The following is a 20,054-nucleotide window of genomic DNA, read 5'->3' on the forward strand; positions in this document are numbered from 1 at the left end:
TCCAAACATATGCATGCGAGTGTGTTAGTTATGGGGCAGGTGTTTGTAAATAAGTCACAGCTGCTTTCTAACATCTTATATGAGAATGGGCACACTAGCCAGACTTTCTGCTGAGTTGGAAGATATTGTCTACTTTTAAAAACAACAGTGGGACTGTTAGATGCTCTTCTGATTATCTCAATTTGATAAAAAAATATTCTCTAGGTCCACAGGCTTTCTAAAACCGAAATTGAGTTGCTTCATTTCCAACTGTGACTCTACTGCTGTTTTTTAAAAAAAACCACATGGTGTAAGAGATAAGAAAATCAAGTAAATGAAACCCAAGGGAACGATAACAAAATGAAAAAGGCAACTTGGCCCAATCAAAATAAGAATCAAGGAATACTAACCTAGTTCAAAAAGAACTCTTTCTTCTCTTTATATATAAACATCCCAATAGCTGAAGACTGAATGAGCACCCATCAGGAGGTACAGGAAAAGACTTCTAAACTGGAAACCTGAAAAGATTTGGGTTTATCCCCCCTCCACCACCCCGCCCCCATAAGGATGAAAAAGAAGTATAGACACAGTCTTACACTAAGAGTGAGTTTGCATGAGAAAAGATGGTGTCATAATAGCAACATGAAGTATTGTCAAACAAGAAATGTATTTATGGAAATAAAGACAAATCCCCCAAATTTGTTGTTAACATCTCTGAATGTCAGCACCTTGAGTCTCAGGAAGAGCCACCTCCTAAACTCAGGGAATTTCCTGTCTTCACAGATCATTGGCCCTGAATGCAGCTCTTACTTTCCTGTCTTCTAATGTACATTGTGCCAGCTAAAGGGGATGGATGGTTAAAAGAAAACGAAAATAGAAAGGGAAAAATTTGCTGACCAGAAGAAAGGAGAGGAAGGAAGAGGCAGGACTTCTGCCCCCCCGTAGGGTTCTACTTTCCCAATTCAGCTCCTGCTGAAAAGTATGCCTGTAATTTTCTCAGAGCTGCATTATTTCATTTAAGCACTGTCCACAGTGAAGGGCTTTGCAGCGGGGAGGCTAATGCTTTCCCCTCTCTCATTACTGTTTGCACAGGAAAACCTTTCATATGTGTTCATGATAGAAGAAGAAATAAATAGGGCAATGTTAATTCAAGAACTATCGTTGAAGAGCATTTGCTAGAAGGTTGCTAAAAAGTATCATTTTATAAGCCATTCAACCAAAGTATGGTATAAACCACAGGGGTCCTATAGCACAGCGTGGTTAAATAATTTATATCACAGTTCATCGCTTTCTCTGTGCTGTTCAAGGAAACAATATTATTCAAGTTGAGAGGAAGGTTGGTCTTGTGTTTAAGGCAGTGAGCTAGAACTGAAGAGGTTGGAGTTCGATTACTGACTCTGCCCCTGTAATAGAAATAATCATACTTAGAACCCCGCTTACATGAACTGTGTTTAAATGTAGTTCTGGAGTGACTATGGGCAGGCTCTAAATACCTTGAAAATTGAAGGAAGACTAAATATAGTCATGGCAAGATTATGTCTCTCCTTGCACAGGTGCACAAGGAGGAATGAAAGGGCCCAAGGGGAGAATTGGGATCAGGCACAATAAGGTTGATCTGGTACCTCTGCAGTCAATGGGAACCTTTATGTTGATTTCAGTGGGTACTGAATCAGGCCAAGTGTGAAGAAACCTAAGGAAACCACATTATCTCCTGACAGACTTTCCTGAAAGTGTTGTCAGTTCTTTATCCTTCCTTTGCAACACAGGGATCAATATCTGTGAAGATGTTTTTTTTTAAAAAGCAAACAAACAATGCTGTATTTAGCTAAAAAACAAATTGCCACTCATTTGACACTTAGCCATGTGCGCACTTGGTAATTACCTTCAGAGGCTGCCTTTCACAATGATAATGCCAGCTCATAAAAAGTGGCTGCATTGTAAAACCCCCTTCAAAAAATATATTGAGGCATGAAATGAATGGCAGGAGTGGTTTGAAGTGGTGAGTGATAAGCACATTGCATGTTAGGGTTATTGTGTGATGCTATAATTACACACCTAGCTTGCAGGCTAATAATTAAACACAATTTTTGATTTTTAGCTTATTGATGTTGCTCCTACCCTATTTTTCAAGGGCAGCGGTAAACTGCATGATTCCGTGCAGTGAAGTATTTACACACAGGTATACAAATTTGTTACCCTGCAACTTTTTAAGGAACTTAGTCCAGCTTTTTGAGGAAATATTTTTTTGGGGGCTATTTATTTAAACAAGGTTTTTCAGGTCACCGAGTGTTAAATAAACCTAGTTAAATAGGAGCAGTGCACGGTGGGGGCTGCAGAGTTCCTCACCACAAGCTCTTTTCCCTTCCTTCATCCCTCCCATCCTTGGGAACTTGCTTGTGTAGCCCAGCAGGAAGATGGCACGAACATTTATGTAGCCTTGCTGAATTCCAAGCTAGTCACATGCCAAATCTTCAGCCTGTTTATCTGTGAGGCAGTTTTTTCAGAGTGGAATGTGTTTGATCTTTTCTCTGAAACAATAGTAACACAACTCTAAGAATGTAAAAGTTGCTATGCCAGGGGAAAAAAAACCTACTTAGTCCTGTCTTTAGCAGTGGCTAATACCAAATGACTCTAAAGAGTGTGCAAAATAATCATAATGCATGCAAGGCCTTATCTACATGAGAAAATTGCACCATTTTAATTTAACCCAATTTCTAAACCAATTTAATTAAATCAGTGCAAACCCCAGCTTGGGCACCCTTAATTTGGTCTATGTGACTGGCTTATTTTGTTTAGCTCAAACTAAGTAAATGAGTAGAGGTACTTGGGTCAATGGTGTTCTGCGTAAGATTACATGCAGGAATTTGGTGCAGGTTTCAGAGTAACAGCCGTGTTAGTCTGTATTCGCAAAAAGAAAAGGAGTACTTGTGGCACCTTAGAGATTAACCAATTTATTTGAGCATAAGCTTTCGTGAGCTACAGCTCACTTCATCGGATGCATACTGTGGAAAGTATAGAAGATCTTTTTATACACACAAAGCATGAAAAAATGGGTGTTTACCACTACAAAAGGTTTTCTCTCCCCCCACCCCACTCTCCTGCTGGTAATAGCTTATCTAAAGTGATCACTCGCCTTACAATGTGTATGATAATCAAGTTGGGCCATTTCCAGCACAAATCCAGGTTTTGTCTCCCCCGCCTCCCACAAACCCACTCTCCTGTTGGTAATAGCTTATCTAAAGTGATCACTCTCCTTACAATGTGTATGATAATCAAGGTGGGCCATTTCCAGCACAAATGGAAATGGCCCACCTTGATTATCATACACATTGTAAGGCGAGTGATCACTTTAGATAAGCTATTACCAGCAGGAGAGTGGGGTGGGGGGAGAGAAAACCTTTTGTAGTGGTAAACACCCATTTTTTCATGCTTTGTGTGTATAAAAAGATCTTCTATACTTTCCACAGTATGCATCCGATGAAGTGTGCTGTAGCTCACGAAAGCTTATGCTCAAATAAATTGGTTAGTCTCTAAGGAATTTGGTGCAGTATTTCTATATGCTTATAGGTCCATGAATAGTTATTTTACAGTTTTTGCATCGCTGTGGGTACTATGATATTGTTATTCAGGGTAAAGTGACACAGATTCTTAATTTATTTTAAAAAAATGTATCCATTGATTTGAAATAGGCTTTACAGTCTGATGGGTTCTAGTCATTATGGGTATGCTAGTCTGCCCAAGGACCCTCTTCTTAGAGTGAATCTCTCCTCTTCTTGGCATGAACACTGAGCCTGAACCTTAGTAACTTATTGTAACTTTACACTTATGTAACTTACGTAACTTACAACTTTTATTGCTCATATTATGACACAGTGGCCTTGATAGTCCAGATGGATATCGACTGACAATGACACTCCCTTGTAATAACATTTTAAGGTGGCAAATTCCCCCAGTGCAGCCTTTTCCTACCAGATTTCCTAGTAGCAGTCCTGCTAAAACTTTGCTGCTCAGTGTCTGGAAGCTGCTTCTATTTTATTAAGGTGCAGATTAGTATGGGCTGCCCCGTTCCTCATGGATGCTGATGTCTGTTTGATTCAGCACAGGCCTTGTACACTGCAAAGCCAGGGCTCTATTTGGAAGTAACATATTGTTCCTGCTGCCTGGAGCTCAGTCCAAAAGCAAATGCAGAATTCTAGAAACAGCGTACTTTCTGCCTGAAGTGAGAACCATTGCAGTCCTAAGCATAAGGCTAAGCTGCAATATGTAACAACAGCAATAACAAAATCAGACATCACTTTATACAAATAATGCATTCTGTAATATTCATACTAGTAAGTTAACCATGCTTCAGTGTCAGTAAAAGATGTGGCAAACATATCAGTATCATATCAGCACTCAGCTGACAGTGCGACAAACACATGGGTATTTCATGCAGAATTGTTATATACACACAGTCAAATAGATGCTACTTGTTTCCCTTATTTGCCAATAGGTATATGGATACCCAAATCTGACTTTCCCAAAGTTCATTGGGATATTTGATTGACTAAGCTGGGTGACCTTTACAGATTTGGCTCCAAATGAGTGTTTGGCACATTCCGAGATATAGGAGAAATGTAATTTCAGTTTAAAGTCATTGTTTACCTTTTCTCTTGTGTTACTGGAATTAATTAGCTAATACCAAGCACTCCTCCGAAGGGTCTTAGGTCTATCTAATCTGGAGTGTGATGTGTTACATTTCTCATATTTTGTTTGCCCACGTTGTAATTGTTGATTTTATTTCTTGTGGGTCTTATTCTCTGGGTAAAGATAAATGTGGGGGAATAAGGTGGGGGGTCTACTGTAGACCACCAAAGCAGGAGAAGGTGATGCTCGAGCCATTTCTAGAGAAATAACAGAAATATCCAAAACACAAGACCTGGTAGTAATGAGAGGCTTAATACCCTGATATCTGTTGGAAAAGTCATATGGCAAAACACAAAATGTCCGATAAGTTCTTCAAATGTGTTGGGAACAACAACTTGTTTCAGAAGGTGGAGGAAGTAACCAGGAGGGCAGACATTTTAGACTTGATTCTGACTAATAGGGAGGAATTGGTTGTGGATCTGAAGGTGGAAGGCAACTTGGATGAAAGTTATCATGAAATTTTAGTCTTCATGATTCTCAGAAAAGGAAGGAACGAGAATGGCAATATAAGGACAGTAGATTTTAACAAACTCCTAGAACTCGTGACTAAGGTCCCATGGTTAGAAAATCCTAAGGGAAAAAGGAGTTCAGGACAGCTGGCAGTTTTTCAAAGAGACAATATTAAAGGCACTACAGCAAATTATCCTGATGTGGAAGTAAGACAGTAAGAGTAATAATAGTATAGTAATAGTAAGAAGCCAGCATGGCTACATTAGGAACTCTTTAATTACTTGAAAATCAAAAAGGTATCCTACAAAAAGTGGGAACATGAATAAATTGCTATGGATGAATAAGATGGTAAGGATGAAAAAGAATAGCACAAGCATGTAGGGACAAAATCAGAAAGGCTAAGGAACATAATGAGTTATACCTAGCAAGGGACATAAAAAGCAATAAGAAGATGCAGTAAGAGGAAGGGGAAGAAAAGCGTAGGTCCATTACTTATCAGGGAATGAGAGCTAATAATGGACGACGCCAAGAAGGCTGAGGTGTTTAATGCCTATCTTGCTTCAGTTTTCACTTAAAAAAATAATTGTGATCAGATGCTTTACACAATTAATATCAACAACAAGCAGGAAGGAACACACACCAGAATAAAGAAAGAACAGGTTAAAGAATGTTCAGACAAGTTAGATGTTTTGTCAGGGCCTGACAAAATTCACCCTAGGGTACACAAGGAATTAGCTAAGCTCAGAACATGAGTGATTTTCTTTGAGAACTCATGGAGGATAAGTGAGGTCCCAGAAAACTGGAGAAGGGCAAATATAGTATCTGTCTTTAAAAAGGGGAACAAAGAGGACCTGGGAAATTATAGACCAGTCAGCCTAACTTTGATAGCTGGAAAGATATTGGAATGAATTATTAAACAATCAATTTGTAAGCACCTAGAGTTTAATGGTGATAAGTAATAGCCAACATGGATTTGACAGGAACAAGTCTTGCAGAGCAAACCTAATTTCCTTCTTTGACAGGTTTACTGTAGTAGATAGGGGCAAAGCTGTAGACTTTTCATTTTTAGTGAAGCTTTTGACACAGTCCAACATGACATTCTCATAAGCAAACTAGGGAAATGTGATCTAGATGAAACTACTGTAAGGTGTCTGCACAACTAGTTGAAAAACCATTCTCAAAGAGTAATCATCAATGATTCACTATTAAACGTGGAGATATACCTCGTGGGGACCCTCGGGGTCGGTCCTGGGTCTGGTGCTATTCGATATTTTCATTAATGACTTGGATAATGGAGTGGAGACTGTGTTTATAAGATCTGTGGTTGACAACAAGATGGAGGGATTGCCAGCACTTTGGTGGACAGGATTAGAATTCAAAATTACCTTGAGAAATTGGAGAATTGGTCTGAAATCAACAGGATGACATTCAATAAAGGCAAAGTACTACACTTAGGAAAGACACATCAAATGCAATGGGGGAATGCAATCAAATGCGATGCGGGAATAACAGGCTCGGTGGCAGTACTGCTGAAAAGGATCTGGGGATTATAGTGGATCACAAATATGAGCCAACAATATAGTGCAGTTGCAAAAAAAAAGGCTAATATTATTCTGGGGTGTATTAACAGGAGTGTCATACATAAGACATGGGAGATAGATGTTCCACTCTGCTTGGTGTTGGTGAGTCCTCAGCTGAAGTATTGTCTCTAGTTCTTGATGCCATATTTTAAGATATAGACAAATTGGAGACAGTCCAGAGGCGAGCAACAAAAATGATAAAAGGTTTAGAAATCTCACCTGTGAGGAAAGGTAAAAAAAATTGAATATGTTTAGACTTGAGAAGAGAAGACTGAGGTGAGGGGGACCTGATAAGTCTTCAAATATGTTATGGACTGTCATAAAGAGAACAGTGATCAATTGTTCTCTATGTTCATTGAAGGTAGGACAAGAAGTAATGGTCTTAATCTGCAGCAAGGATGATTTCACTTAAATATTAGGGAAAGCTTTCTAACTGTAAGGGTAGTTGGCTACTCACATAGGTTGCCAAGGGAGGTTGTGGAATCTCCATCATTAGAGGTTTTTATAAATAGGTTAGACAAACACCTCTCAAAAATGGTTTATGCATACTTGGTCCTGCTCCAGCATAGGGGGAAGAACTAGGTGATCTCTCAGTCTCTTCCAGCCCTACATTTTTCTGGTTCTCTGGTGGTGGTTGCTGATCTTGTTAAAAATATGAATAAATGTCTTCTTTTTTTTTTTCCAATTGTGTAGATGGGAATATGTGTCTCCAGATAGAGTAGGCTAGGTTTTCATCGAATTGTGACCCACATGTTTGAAATTATGGGCAGTCCCATAATATGTATGTGAAATTGCTATTTGACCACATCAGAGGTTGGGCCTATTTGAGATAATTATATTAATGATTTTGGGTGCTTAAAAGGGTGATGCAATAACTGTCTATTGGATTTATGTTCATAATGGTGGGAAGATAGTGGGGATCTGTGCATTTTGGAGGTACCTTGGTATTCTGCTTCCTACTTTTTCAAATGAGTTAGGTTTAGAAGGATTATGATAATTTGTCCTTTTTATCTAACTGTTTTTCTGATTATTTTGCAATTTTGATTTCAGAAATAGACATGGCTTGCTATATGCTAGTATGTTCTGGTGTAGAGATAATATCATACTTAGAAATAGTTATAAAAAGCTCTGAAGGTTTAATTGTTGGAAAAGTGGTTCAAATGATTTGAAATCTAAAATGTTGATCTACTGTTGATAACTTTACTTTTCTCATGGATTCTATAGAAGTGTCTGGGAAGCTAGAAATAATAACTAGATAGGACAAGGATGTTTTGATGCCCCATTTATTTTTCCTTCTTGAGTTTTCATTACACTGTTCTATTTGAAACATCGTGGAATAGGCAGTTGACATAAGAGATCCTTCCTGACATGGTACACTGTGTACTTGAGTCTGAGAGATATAGTTGCTTTTATTAAAACATTCACACTGATAGTATTTTCAGTGGGAGAAAGTTGTAATATTGTCTTGTTTACAGACTTACACTGAACTAGGAGGCACTGTTTGACCTTTGGCAACCTAACAGAGAAGAGTCCAATAAGCAATCACAGGTTTTAATATTGAAAAGGGAAACAAATCTCATTAGTTCCTACATCAGTTGGGTGTGAGAGCGTGGACCTAAGAGTCTGTTATGATTCAGACATGTTCTTCTCTTCTATAAGGCCTCATCCAAAGCAAATTTAAGTCAGTGGAAGAAATTCCATTGATTTCATGTGGATTTGGATCAGACCCATAAAAGTTGTATAACCTGTTTAAAAACAGCAATTGTTTGTTGAAGGTTTTGTCAAAGGTTCAGTGTGGGTTTCTATTTTATCTGGTGTCAGGCTCTCATTCCTAATTATTGTCTAATTTCTGGGGTACCTCTTCAGGACTCAAAAGGCCAGTAAGTAATTTTTAGGATTTAATAACTTTTCTGCACCGTTTGTTTCATTTTTTTATGGAGCAAAAAGAGACATTGTTCCTGTTAGCATTTCAAGATTCAGAATGGGCATAATGCATGATTTTACACAACCAATTCCATGTATCCATCTGCTTCTGCTCCTGATAGCACAGAAGTAGAAAAACCAGCAGAAGCATCAAGAACCTGAATAAAATGTGCTAATGCTGTTATTCTCTCCACTTTATAAAATAACGTGTTTCTGTGCCCTATAATCCTAATCCAATGCCTTTCCGGTGACTTCAGTGAGCACCAGATCAGTACCCTGTGTGATAGGTTGCTGACTGAAAGGTGAAGTATAGAGTAGTCCAAGTTTAAATTTGCACCTACAGGCTAACGACAATTGATATGCTTATGTAAGTATGGCATTAGCCACACCTTCCCTAGGTGTAACATATTTGTTTTCATTAATCCTGATGTACTAGGAATCACACAAATAAAAGTATCATAAATCAAGGTTTTCTACACAGCATACCTTGGCTAATGAAAAATTATTATTTTTTAAATTGGTATGACATGTACAATTATTGTGTAAGGAATGTAAGGTACTTAGAATGGTTTAATAAAAAAATTAAGCTCTTTAGGGCACTGTCTGTTGTCTTTTTCCTTATAAAAACTTCCTGCAGCTAAAGCAAAAGAGGAAAAGGGATATTGTTAAAATGAAAGCGTTACTTAATACTTTACTTTAACTGTTTTCCCTTCTTTTCTGTACCTTTAAGAAAAGTTTTAAAATATTTTAATCCTGTCTTTGCCATGGGACTAAGCAGGCTGAGGTCTCTGTACTCAAAATCCTGAACCCTGTTTGGCAGTTTAGTGTTATACCAGAGACAGGGTTATGTAAACACCTTTGACTCTCTGGGCCCATTTATACCATAAATATTAATACAACAGGACTGTTACTTTAATATATATCTGGACAGCACCAAGAAGAATGGGGTCCGGACCACTGATTACTACTGTAATAATAATAATAATTAATACATGTTCCCTTGTTTTTCTAGAACGTTATCAAGTGCAGGAAAAGAACTGAAGGATAATTTTCTGAAGGCATTGGCAGAAAGGGAGGAAGCCAACCGCAACGGGAAAATGGCAGTGAGTACATTTTAGATTGAAATCCTATAGTAATAAATAGTTTGAAAAATTACATTTAAAGCTACCATCTTTACCTTGTAGCACATATTGCATTTTTCATGAAAACATCTATTAGTGTAATTTATAGCAAAACTCTTTTTTTCCTCGAGTCATGCATTTAAAAGTTCTGTCTATTTGGGTGAGGTTCCCTGAGGATTGAAAAGTGACAAATGATACCGTTGATCTGTTTTTTGACAAAATGCACGAAAAGACAAAGCAGGAATCTAGAGACAGGTACATTTAACGGTATTGGTGGAGAGCATCTTGGAAACCATACAAAAGGATGTAATAGGAGACCACCTAAAGAAGTACATTTTGATTTTGTTATCCCTGTTAACGATTTAGGCACTAATCTTGTGGCTGCTTAAGCACACATATAACATTACACCCATGTGAATGCTGCAGCTTCCTTATTGAGCGGGGCATCTCTCTGTGATGACATTACACCAGTGCTGTGGAATCTACTGCCTGTTGGCCTCCAAGAGACTTTAGGGTTGGTTATGACCTATAAAGCCCTATATGACATGGGACCAGCGTACCTGAAGGATTGCCTCTCAACACGGGCCATATTGCTGCAGTTGTAGTCAGATTAAGTGCCCAAACCGGGTCTCACTCATAAAAGAGAGGAAGTGACTGGCAGGGCATTTTTTGTAGGGGCTCCAGGACTCTGGTATATGACTCCCCCTTTGGTCCAGAAAAACTGAATTTGGTGGCCTTCCAGGCATGCTGCAAAAGACATCTGTTTGATAGGAATTTTGGAGAAGGCTGAGGGTATGCTTCCCATAACACTGAAGAAGTAGAATGGAGTTTTTGTAGGTGGTTGGCTGGCTGAGTTCCCGTGAAATTATTTCTCTAATACTGTTGGGATTTTATTGTATTATTAATGATGTTAAGATGCCTAGAGCCTTGGATAGGCATCTTTTTATATTTTTAAATCAAAATAAATAAATAGTCTCATTGACTCACGTAAAATGCACAGGTTTGCAGAACTGGGGCTTAACTTAGGTCATGCTTAACTTACCCATTGGAATTCTTTGAAAATTCGATTGCCTTCGCAGATCAGGGAAATGATAGTATATTTTGATTTTCCAAAAGCTCTTGATAAAATTATAAATCTGAGATTAATGGTTGAGCTAAAGAGGCATGTAAGACTTGATTAGAATGTTTCCGGGAGGAACAATGAGAAATAATGGAATGAAACTGAGCAAGGGAAAATTTATGCTAGATATCACAAAAGATTTCCTAACCGTAATTTCGTTAGACTGTGGGAACTGGTGGAACCCTTTTCACTAGACTTAGATGAGATAGAGCACTCTGGAATATTGTCAGGGGAACAATCCTGTAATGTTAGAGGACAGATTGGAAAATTGAGTCGGACTTTTCTGTATCTAAATTCTATTCTACCCCTATATTTTTTTGCTGGCCCTCGTTCCCATCTTTTTCCCTTGTAAAAGAGAAAACAAAAGTTAGAGAAGATGCCAATATATTTCCTTTTTTTCTTTTCCTCCACTCTCTCTAGCCTTATCTATAAAAATGCAAACAAATGCAATATGTAGTTACGTTGGCACTAATAAAATATTGTTCAGCAGAGAGATAAGTAGGAATTGGCAAAGTTTTGGTAACAGGAGAGACACCTCCCCCTACCCCCAAATTTGGAAACTTGTCTAGATTCTCTAGACCTTATGGGTCTTAGTTTAGTTTACAGGCCGTTGGAGATTTTCACCACAGCAAGGATCCTCAGACTATGGTACATGAGCGTTTATCTCACAACAATTTTTTAAGAAGACAGTGCTTAAACAAATAAAGTTTGGGATCCATTGTGCTACAGCAAATTGGACCAAACTGAGTAACAGCAGGGCTGGATTTGTCACACTATAAGTTTTTTGTCACAATTCGTTCAGGCCTCTTATCAGAGTTAGTATTGTAAAGTCATGAGTTATCAATAGTCACCATGTAGGAATATCTGTTAGACCTGAATACTGATACATACTATTCTATATGAATATAGTTGAGGAGAAGAAGATTCTTCATACTTGGCTTGATTCATGTTTGCTAGCTTTGTTATATAGAGAGTAAGATCTGCTTGTAATGGGTCCACTTCACTTGACTATTCATGGCACAACTGGACTGATAAGACAATAAAGACTACAGTGGTTTTGCTGCTGCATATGGACTGAAATTATGCTTTTTCATCCCTCCTATGTGGGACATTGAGAGTTATTTGATTCTGTGCTCACAGGGACACTAGATTCCCTCTCCTTGTGTTAAAATAATACTGCAAAAATAACATTGGCTTTATGGGAGGTTGCAATGATTTTGATCTTCCCTGACTCTGGTTGCTTTTGAAGCTGATCAGATAAATGGTAAATATATACAGTATTTTCTCTCCCTCCTCCCCCGTCTTTTCTCACAATTAAAGTAAAAGCGTTTTTTTTCTCCTATGCAGTTCTGGGATCCATATCTGCTTTTTTATGGCTAGCTAATTAGCCACTAGAATTTTCAGAGGAAATGTTGCCGAAAATGTGGTTCTAAAACCTACGTGAGCAAGCTTTCTCCTGAGGCTTCAAACGCCTTGTGGTTTCAGCTGGTTGAGAAGTACCATGGGAAAAGTGTTTCTTGTGGTAGTTAGGGATTTCCTACCAGAAAAGGTCCAGAAAAAGGCAACATAAATGGTTAGCTGTGTGGCTCAATTTACATATGATGAAAGGTTGGAAAAAATAGAATGATTTAGTGTGAAAAAGAGAAGAATTAAGAGGAGTACTTGTGGCACCTTAGAGACTAACCAATTTATTTGAGCATAAGCTTTCGTAAAGCTTATGCTCAAATAAATTGATTAATCTCTAAGGTGCCACAAGTACTCCTTTTCTTTTTGCAAATACAGACAAACACGGCTGTTACTCTGAAAGAATTAAGAGATTTGTTTGAGGTATTGAATATTATAAAAGGAATTCAGTTGTTAATAATAGTTCCTACCTCTTTTCATCTGTAGTGCTTTTTCATCAAAATTTTTTATAAAGACGGTCAATATCATCACTCCCATTTTATAGATGGGGAAACTGAGGCACAGAGCAGCATGACTTTCCTGAGATCATCCAGCAGACCAGTGGCCCCAATATCTTTTTGTCCACTGGAAGAAACATCTACCTTAAAAATGTGCTTCAGAAGTTACAGGATAAGTGCCCGTCTTGGAATCTTCTTTTTATAAAAACAGTAATAAAGAGGCAGTTTTGCAAGCTCATGTGAAAGTCTTTGTTCAAAATCTAATCTATGATACAAGGAAAAGGGTCACTAGACAAAATGAATGACAGGCATAGTAAATTTAAAGCTGCAAATAAATATAGACAGCTTCTGAGAATTAATTACCACAGGAGGGTATAGACTTAAACTATAATTGGATTTGAAAAGGACTGAATAAATTCCTGACTTAACATAACACTGTAGTTAGACTTGCTAATAGTGTTGAATCTTATGTGTGTAAGCTGACTCATGTGTGGATGATCAGGAAAGAATTTTCCCTTCTATATAGCACTGAATAATCGACTAGGTAAATTATGGAGATTTTTTTTTTTTTTGGTCTTTCTCTGAAGTTTTTGGTATTGGCTGTTTCACTTAATAAACAAATGACTTGAACCAGTCTGGAAATTACTATGTGCCATTACTATGGGTGAATGGGCATGGAAGTCCGTTGCACTGATGTCTACAATGCAGTGCCAGTTTACACTGGCAGAAGTATCTGCCCCTATGTTTCTATTAAAACAATTAGTGCAGAGGTACACAATTCTTCACTGAGCTGCAAAACATTACCCAAATGTTTTCAAACCTGCAGAAAGGTTTTTTTTAGTTCATTCTGCGATGGGATCAAAAGTTGAACTTATGTTTGAGCCAAACCAGTTTGCCCAGAGTTTGGAAAGTCCACTTCCCTAGAGCGAGTAGGAAGCTTTCCCAGGAACATGCCATCGCCTTCTCAGGAATCTAAACTTTCATCTAAAGAAAACAAATTTGAGCAATTATGATTGTGAAGAAACCTTCCAGACATGAACCGAATGTGGGTGATTTACTGATTCTTCCTAAAGCCAAGTCTTCAATGCAAAAAGATGCATGTGTTTACACTGAGTTAGCTAACTAGAAATACCTATCTCTATGTAAAATGCTAGTGGAGGCAAGGCACTGTAGTTTTACCGTGAGGTGGCTCGTTGTAGTGAACCCCAATTGGGAGTTATAGAGTTGGACCATATACAGTTTTTTTTGCCATGAAAACATAGCCTAAGTTCTCAGAAAGACAACTCCAGCACTAAAAGAAAAGGAGTACTTGTGGCACCTTAGAGACTAACCAATTTATTTGAGCATAAGCTTTCGTGAGCTACAGCTCACTTAACTGTGGGTAGGGATGAAGGATGGCTGCTAGTGTTAGGAAAAAGAAGGGATCTGGTAATTGCCCCATGTGAGACAGCTGATGGGGGAAGGGCTGACCATTGATGTGAGAAGCTGCCACTCCCACCCCTTGGAACAGTGGTTACTCTGGGGACCCCAGTTGCCCTAGCCAAGCAGAGGATTTTGTCAAGGTGGGGGTGGAAAGATTGTGGGCCTCTCTCCCACATAATCTTCTGCTGGGGTGGCAGAAGCCTTCTCCCTGGACATTGTTCTCTGCTTGGGCAGCTGGTCATAGTGGGGAGGCTCCCTCTCCCCAATACAAGAGTCCTCTGTAAGGGTAGGAGGCATGGGATCCACCACCACTGATCCTCAGACTGTCTGTGGCCTCCTTATTCCTCATTTTTTGGGAGGCCTAGGATCTAGCCTAGGAAGAGGGAAACCTTATCCCCCTATTAGTTTAGCCAGACTTTTGAGGGCAAAGGGAGTAGCAAGAGGACTCCTGCTACAGCAGAGGACTCTTTGTAGTCTGTGTAGAGGGCAACAGTATAAATTGGTTTAATGTGAGAGGGTTCCTGGTATTTATTCACTGGGGGAGAGCATTGTTGATTTAGTGATTGATTTAGTGTTGGGTGGAGCATAGCATTAATTCAAGAGCCAAAGCGAGACTGGGGTCTCCTGGCTCAAGCAGAAGGTGGAACTCAACCATCAGGAGACTAGTCAGGAGGAGGTGTAGTTCAGGGAACTGGTGTATTTTGGCCTGGTGAGCAGTCTTAAATATTAAGTAAACTTTTCAAGCCCTGGGTTTGCCCAATCCTTATGATAACAACACTAAAGGATCTTTCCAGTATTGCAGGGCCCATCCTGCCTCCTCTGTGCTGACTTGGTTTCATTCTCTGCTCATCTGCTCTGTAGACAGTTTACCATATACACTACACACACAACAATGGACTGGAGAGAAGAGCAGGAGCATCACAGCAGTGTGAGATAGGCCTTAAGCACACCCCTGGTATTACCGTTCTAGATAATGAGATGATATGCTTAAATATGTTAAATAAAGATAGCTAGAATGTGATCCAGCCCCTAAAAAAAAAGCGTCCCACCAAAATTGAGACATCTAGACTCAGTTTCAGAGACCCCCCTGCAATTATATGATTTGTGGACCCTTAAAATGGCCTTTGGTTATATATCGGGAGTTTCTGGAACTGTGAATACTATTCAAGCTATCCAGTGTGTGACTACATATAACAGAGTAAATTAAATATGCTGTTTCAGCCTTAACTCTGTATCGCCTGAATTTTGTTGGTTTAAATCAGATCCATAATGTTTCCCTAATACACCTTTGTTTAAGCATACCTCAGAAATGTTGGTATAGAACATAAACTTGTTGGCTGCAGTCATAAATGTACAGAGAAGACATTATCATTTTTTCTATCAAATACTTGGTTAGCCCTTAAGAATTTCTTTATGAAGCTATGTAACTATTGATCTTACACATGCCACTGGTATTGTTAATAGGGCTCTATACAGCTGAAATTATACATGGTCTTTTGGGTTATACTGGGTCTGCAAGACCAAGTAGGCTGGCTGCTGAGCACACCAACCTATCCAGAGAAATGACTGCTTATTTTGAAAGGCTAAAACTGCTCCCAAATATCAGTTACATGCCAGGATTTCTGGAGGTGCTCAGTGGATGAGAAACTTACGTAAATGAGTTCCCTGCCTCATCTTCTCAGCATATGCTATTTGTCTAAGGTCCACTTCTCTTCTTCATGCAGGAGCTGTCCAGGCCATGGGAATTATGACAGCTCCAGCTAAGCACTGGGGGAGCGCAGTCACTGCACGACCTGGCTCCGATGATACATACAGCTGAGTGTCACAAAGCCCAAGTCACTTCACACAAGTCCTTAGTGGCCTCATGCATTTTGACCAGGAGATGACAAAGTGGAAACTTTCATATCTCTCTGAGCCAGTGAGCAATTGCCCCAAACCACCCTTTGCAACCAAGCAGGTAGAAGAGAGCAGAACTACTTGAGACTAATACCTCTCATTCCATCTAGGGTCTGCAAGTGATGGTCAGTGGTGGTAAAGAATTGCGACATACTTAAACATATCAGCATGGCCATGTAACCATTCTACGTTGCTAGAAGGAGATTGTCTACCAAAGAAACTGTGGTATGATGCAGGCTCATTTACCTGCCCCTCAGTACACAAAGGTTGATTCTAGCTTTACTGTCACTTCCTTTGTGGCAGGGCTTGGGAAGGGCTGGTGGAAAGCAAAAGTGGGAAAATGCCTGTGTAAAGGGAGGATCCCATAGGTGCTAAGTGAATACCAGCTTGCGGAATCTTTTACTTATGTTTATTTTGCTTTGATTAATGCTATCAACCCTTTGCTACTGCTGAAAATTCCTCCTGATTACTGCTGTTTTATTGTTGTTGAAACCTTCCCTTTTACAGCGATTAATCCATTTGTTGTACCATACCTGAGCCAAACATCACACTGAAAGGAGCCAAGGAAATGTGAAGGCTCTGAACAATATCAGATTTGTCCTGAAAGTCTCCACATCAGAGCTGTCCTGTCATGGCAGCCTCAATACTTTCCTCACAAGAATAAAATTAGAAAAGGGCTATAATTGAAGAGGTTGTCATAGTCTAGAGCATGGCCCAGATGTTCACAGCACTCTGTATTATTGTGGGGTGGTATTGTCAAACTCAAGCAACAGTGGACCCAGCACTTCAATTTTTGATCTGGGTAATTTTTGATTTGTGGACCTACCTCACTGCAGTGGCAAACTCCATCCCTATCTGAGCTATCAAATGTGCAAAGAATAACAAAAAATGCTTCACAAAGTAAAGTATCAGTTTATTTTTCTGAGGGGAGCCAGTGCAGATTAAACAAGCTCTTTCAGGAGTGGCGGGAAAGAAAATGTGTTTACTGCCACAATAGCTCTGGACTGTGATTTCAAAACCTCTCTGCACTGTAGTAGGTTAATCTCAAACTGTATCTTTCTCCCTATGAATTTTAGTTTGCACAGGTTATCTGTATATCAAATTGGTCTATGACAATGGTGTTTACAAAAATGAGGTGGTCATGACAAAGGTGTTCTGTGCATTCCCTCAATTACCACCCCATTCAAAAATGAGATCCAGAAAAGATTAGAAGGAAAAATAAGAAGTGATCAGTAGAAAGTGGATTCAAAGAATGAGTGGAGTGGGTGCTAGGTGGCAATTCGTCCCTGTTTTGAATGTGCAGCTAAAGTGTCTCTTACTTTCATGAATAAGAATTCACTTAAATTCCAGTATTCAGTTATATGATCAAACTCATTCTGAAGGCAGAAAGTTCTTCATTTCTTCACAAAGCTGTATGTTTTCTGTACCTAGACCTCACCCATATGCTGGTATGCATAACATATTTTTTGTTGAGTCAGGGTGATAAACTGTTCAAAACACACGTCATCTGTGGTATTAGAAAGCCTATAAGAATTGTGTAATACCTACAGACCTATTTTTATGTGTCAAAGTAAGCCCCATAATTACTGTATATATCTTGGGATACTGTTTAAATTGACAGGTTTCAGACTTAACAGCCGTGTTAGTCTGTATTCGCAAAAAGAAAAGGAGTACTTGTGGCACCTTAGAGACTAACCAATTTATTTGAGCATAAGCTTTCGTGAGCTACAGCTCACTTCATCGGATGCATACTGTGGAAAGTTTAGAAGATCTTATTATATACATACAAAGCATGAAAAAATACCTCCTCCCACCCCACTCTCCTGCTGGTAATAGCTTATCTAAAGTGATCACTCGCCTTACAATGTGTATGATAATCAAGGTGGGCCATTTCCAACACAAATCCATGTTTTCTCACCACCCCCCTCACAAATCTTGGGAGACAGACCAGTCCTTGCCTAGAGACAGCCCCCCAACCTGAAGCAAATACTCATCAGCAACCACATACCACACAACAGAACCACTAACCCAGGAACCTATCCTTGCAACAAAGCCCGTTGCCAACTGTGCCCACATGTCTATTCAGGGGACACCATCACAGGGCCTAATAACATCAGCCACATTATCAGAGGCTCGTTCACCTGCACATCCACCAATGTGATATATGCCATCATGTGCCAGCAATGCCCCTCTGCCATGTACATTGGTCAGACTGGACAGTCTCTATGTAAAAGAGTAAATGGACACAAATCAGATGTGAAGAATTATAACATTCATAAACCAGTCGGAGAACACTTCAATCTCTCTGGTCACGCGATTACAGACATGAAAGTCGCTATTTTACAACAAAAAAACTTCAAATCCAGACTCCAGCGAGAAACTGCTGAATTGGAATTCATTTGCAAATTGGATACAATTAACTTAGGCTTGAATAGAGACTGGGAGTGGCTTAGTCATTATGCAAGGTAGCCTATTTCCCCTTGTTTCCCCCCCCCCCCCATAGATGTTCTTGTTAAACCCTGGATTTGTGCTGGAAATGGCCCACCTTGATTATCATACACAATGTAAGGAGAGTGGTCACTTTGGTTAAGCTATTACCAGCAGGAGAGTGAGTTTGTGGGGGGTGGGGGGGTGAGAAAACCTGGATTTGTGCTGGAAATGGCCCAACTTGATTATCATACACATTGTAAGGAGAGTGATCACTTTAGATAAGCTATTACCAGCAGGAGAGTGGGGTGGGAGGAGGTATTTTTTCATGCTTTGTGTGTACATAATAAGATCTTCTAAACTTTCCACAGTATGCATCCGATGAAGTGAGCTGTGGCTCATGAAAGCTTATGCTCAAATAAATTGGTTAGTCTCTAAGGTGCCACAAGTACTCCTTTTCTTTTTGTTTAAATTGACTTATCTTATCTTCTTTTTCACTGATATAACAGTGATGAGGCACCTGGCTAGATAAGTACCTGGATAGACGTGGTAATGGAATTGTATTTGAACACTTTCCTACTACGATAGATGACCTTGTGGACTTTGGGCCAACCAATCTGAGCATCAGCAAACTTTGATGTTTTCAGTGGGTAGATGGAATCTTTTCTGTTTTCATGAAAACAGTAGTAAGCTACAGATTCCCCCGGTTTTACTGATTAGAAAAACAAAAATAAAATCTGTCCTTTCTGTCCTTACAATCCTCAGAACTGTTATCAAGAGATCAGATGCAATTCAGGCTTGGTAGAGTAGAACTTGTTGATGCTAATTTTCCCATTGAATGTTGACTGTGTAAACAGTTACATGACTGGGCCGTTTTGGCTTTGAAATGTGTATTATTGAAGCTGGTATAAAAGCACTGGTTACAGCTTGTTCCTTCAGAGCCATTCAAAGAAACCACTGTAGCTGACTCAGAAAAACCTGTGAATCAGGCAGTTTCTAATATACCCATTTCCTGTGTTGAAAACTCTATGAAACATAAGATTGCGTTGTATGTGACCAACAATATTGTGCTGACATGATCTTTTCCCCCTTTACTATTTTCCAACGTCTATAAAGTGCTCCCTTCTCAAGAAAAAGAGGGTATTGTGCAAATGTTTATTTCCCTTTTAATTGAACCCATGTTTGTCCAATTAATAAACCCCTATGGAAATTGTATGAGTCATGCAAGTAATCATAACTTCATTTCAAACAAATCACTTCTGTGCTTGAAATATAAAATACATATCAAATTCCATTTCACTAGAAGAAGTACATTATAAAAGGTTAAACTTTTTATTCTTCCAGTGATTGCACGTGTCCATTCTACTTCAGGTGTGTGTGCATGCATAGTGCACCCAAGTCAGAGATGTTTCTCCCATAGCTGTACCTATCGGGGCTGTGCATACGCCCTCCATGCACTTACTCTGCTAGGCGAGGGAATAAAGGGGTGGAGCTGCCTTTGCAATTCTCTCTGCTCCACCTCACCACCTGTGGTCGGTAGTTGGAATGT

General features: G+C 39.3%; 1 protein-coding gene across 1 annotated transcript in view; it reads left to right on the forward strand.

The window, feature by feature from the left end:
* The window catches only part of CFAP299 (cilia and flagella associated protein 299), a 395,446-nt gene that overhangs the window by 132,603 nt on the left and 242,789 nt on the right, over window positions 1-20,054 (forward strand). Inside the window, exon 3 of the mRNA XM_084626905.1 lies at window positions 9,631-9,721. Within this exon, the coding sequence (XP_084483031.1) occupies window positions 9,631-9,721 (91 nt within the window). The remainder of the gene's footprint in view (window positions 1-9,630; window positions 9,722-20,054) is intronic.

Source organism: Lepidochelys olivacea, assembly GCF_965140295.1.
Source record: "Lepidochelys olivacea isolate rLepOli2 genome assembly, chromosome: 4".
NCBI classification, from domain to species: Eukaryota; Metazoa; Chordata; order Testudines; family Cheloniidae; genus Lepidochelys; species Lepidochelys olivacea.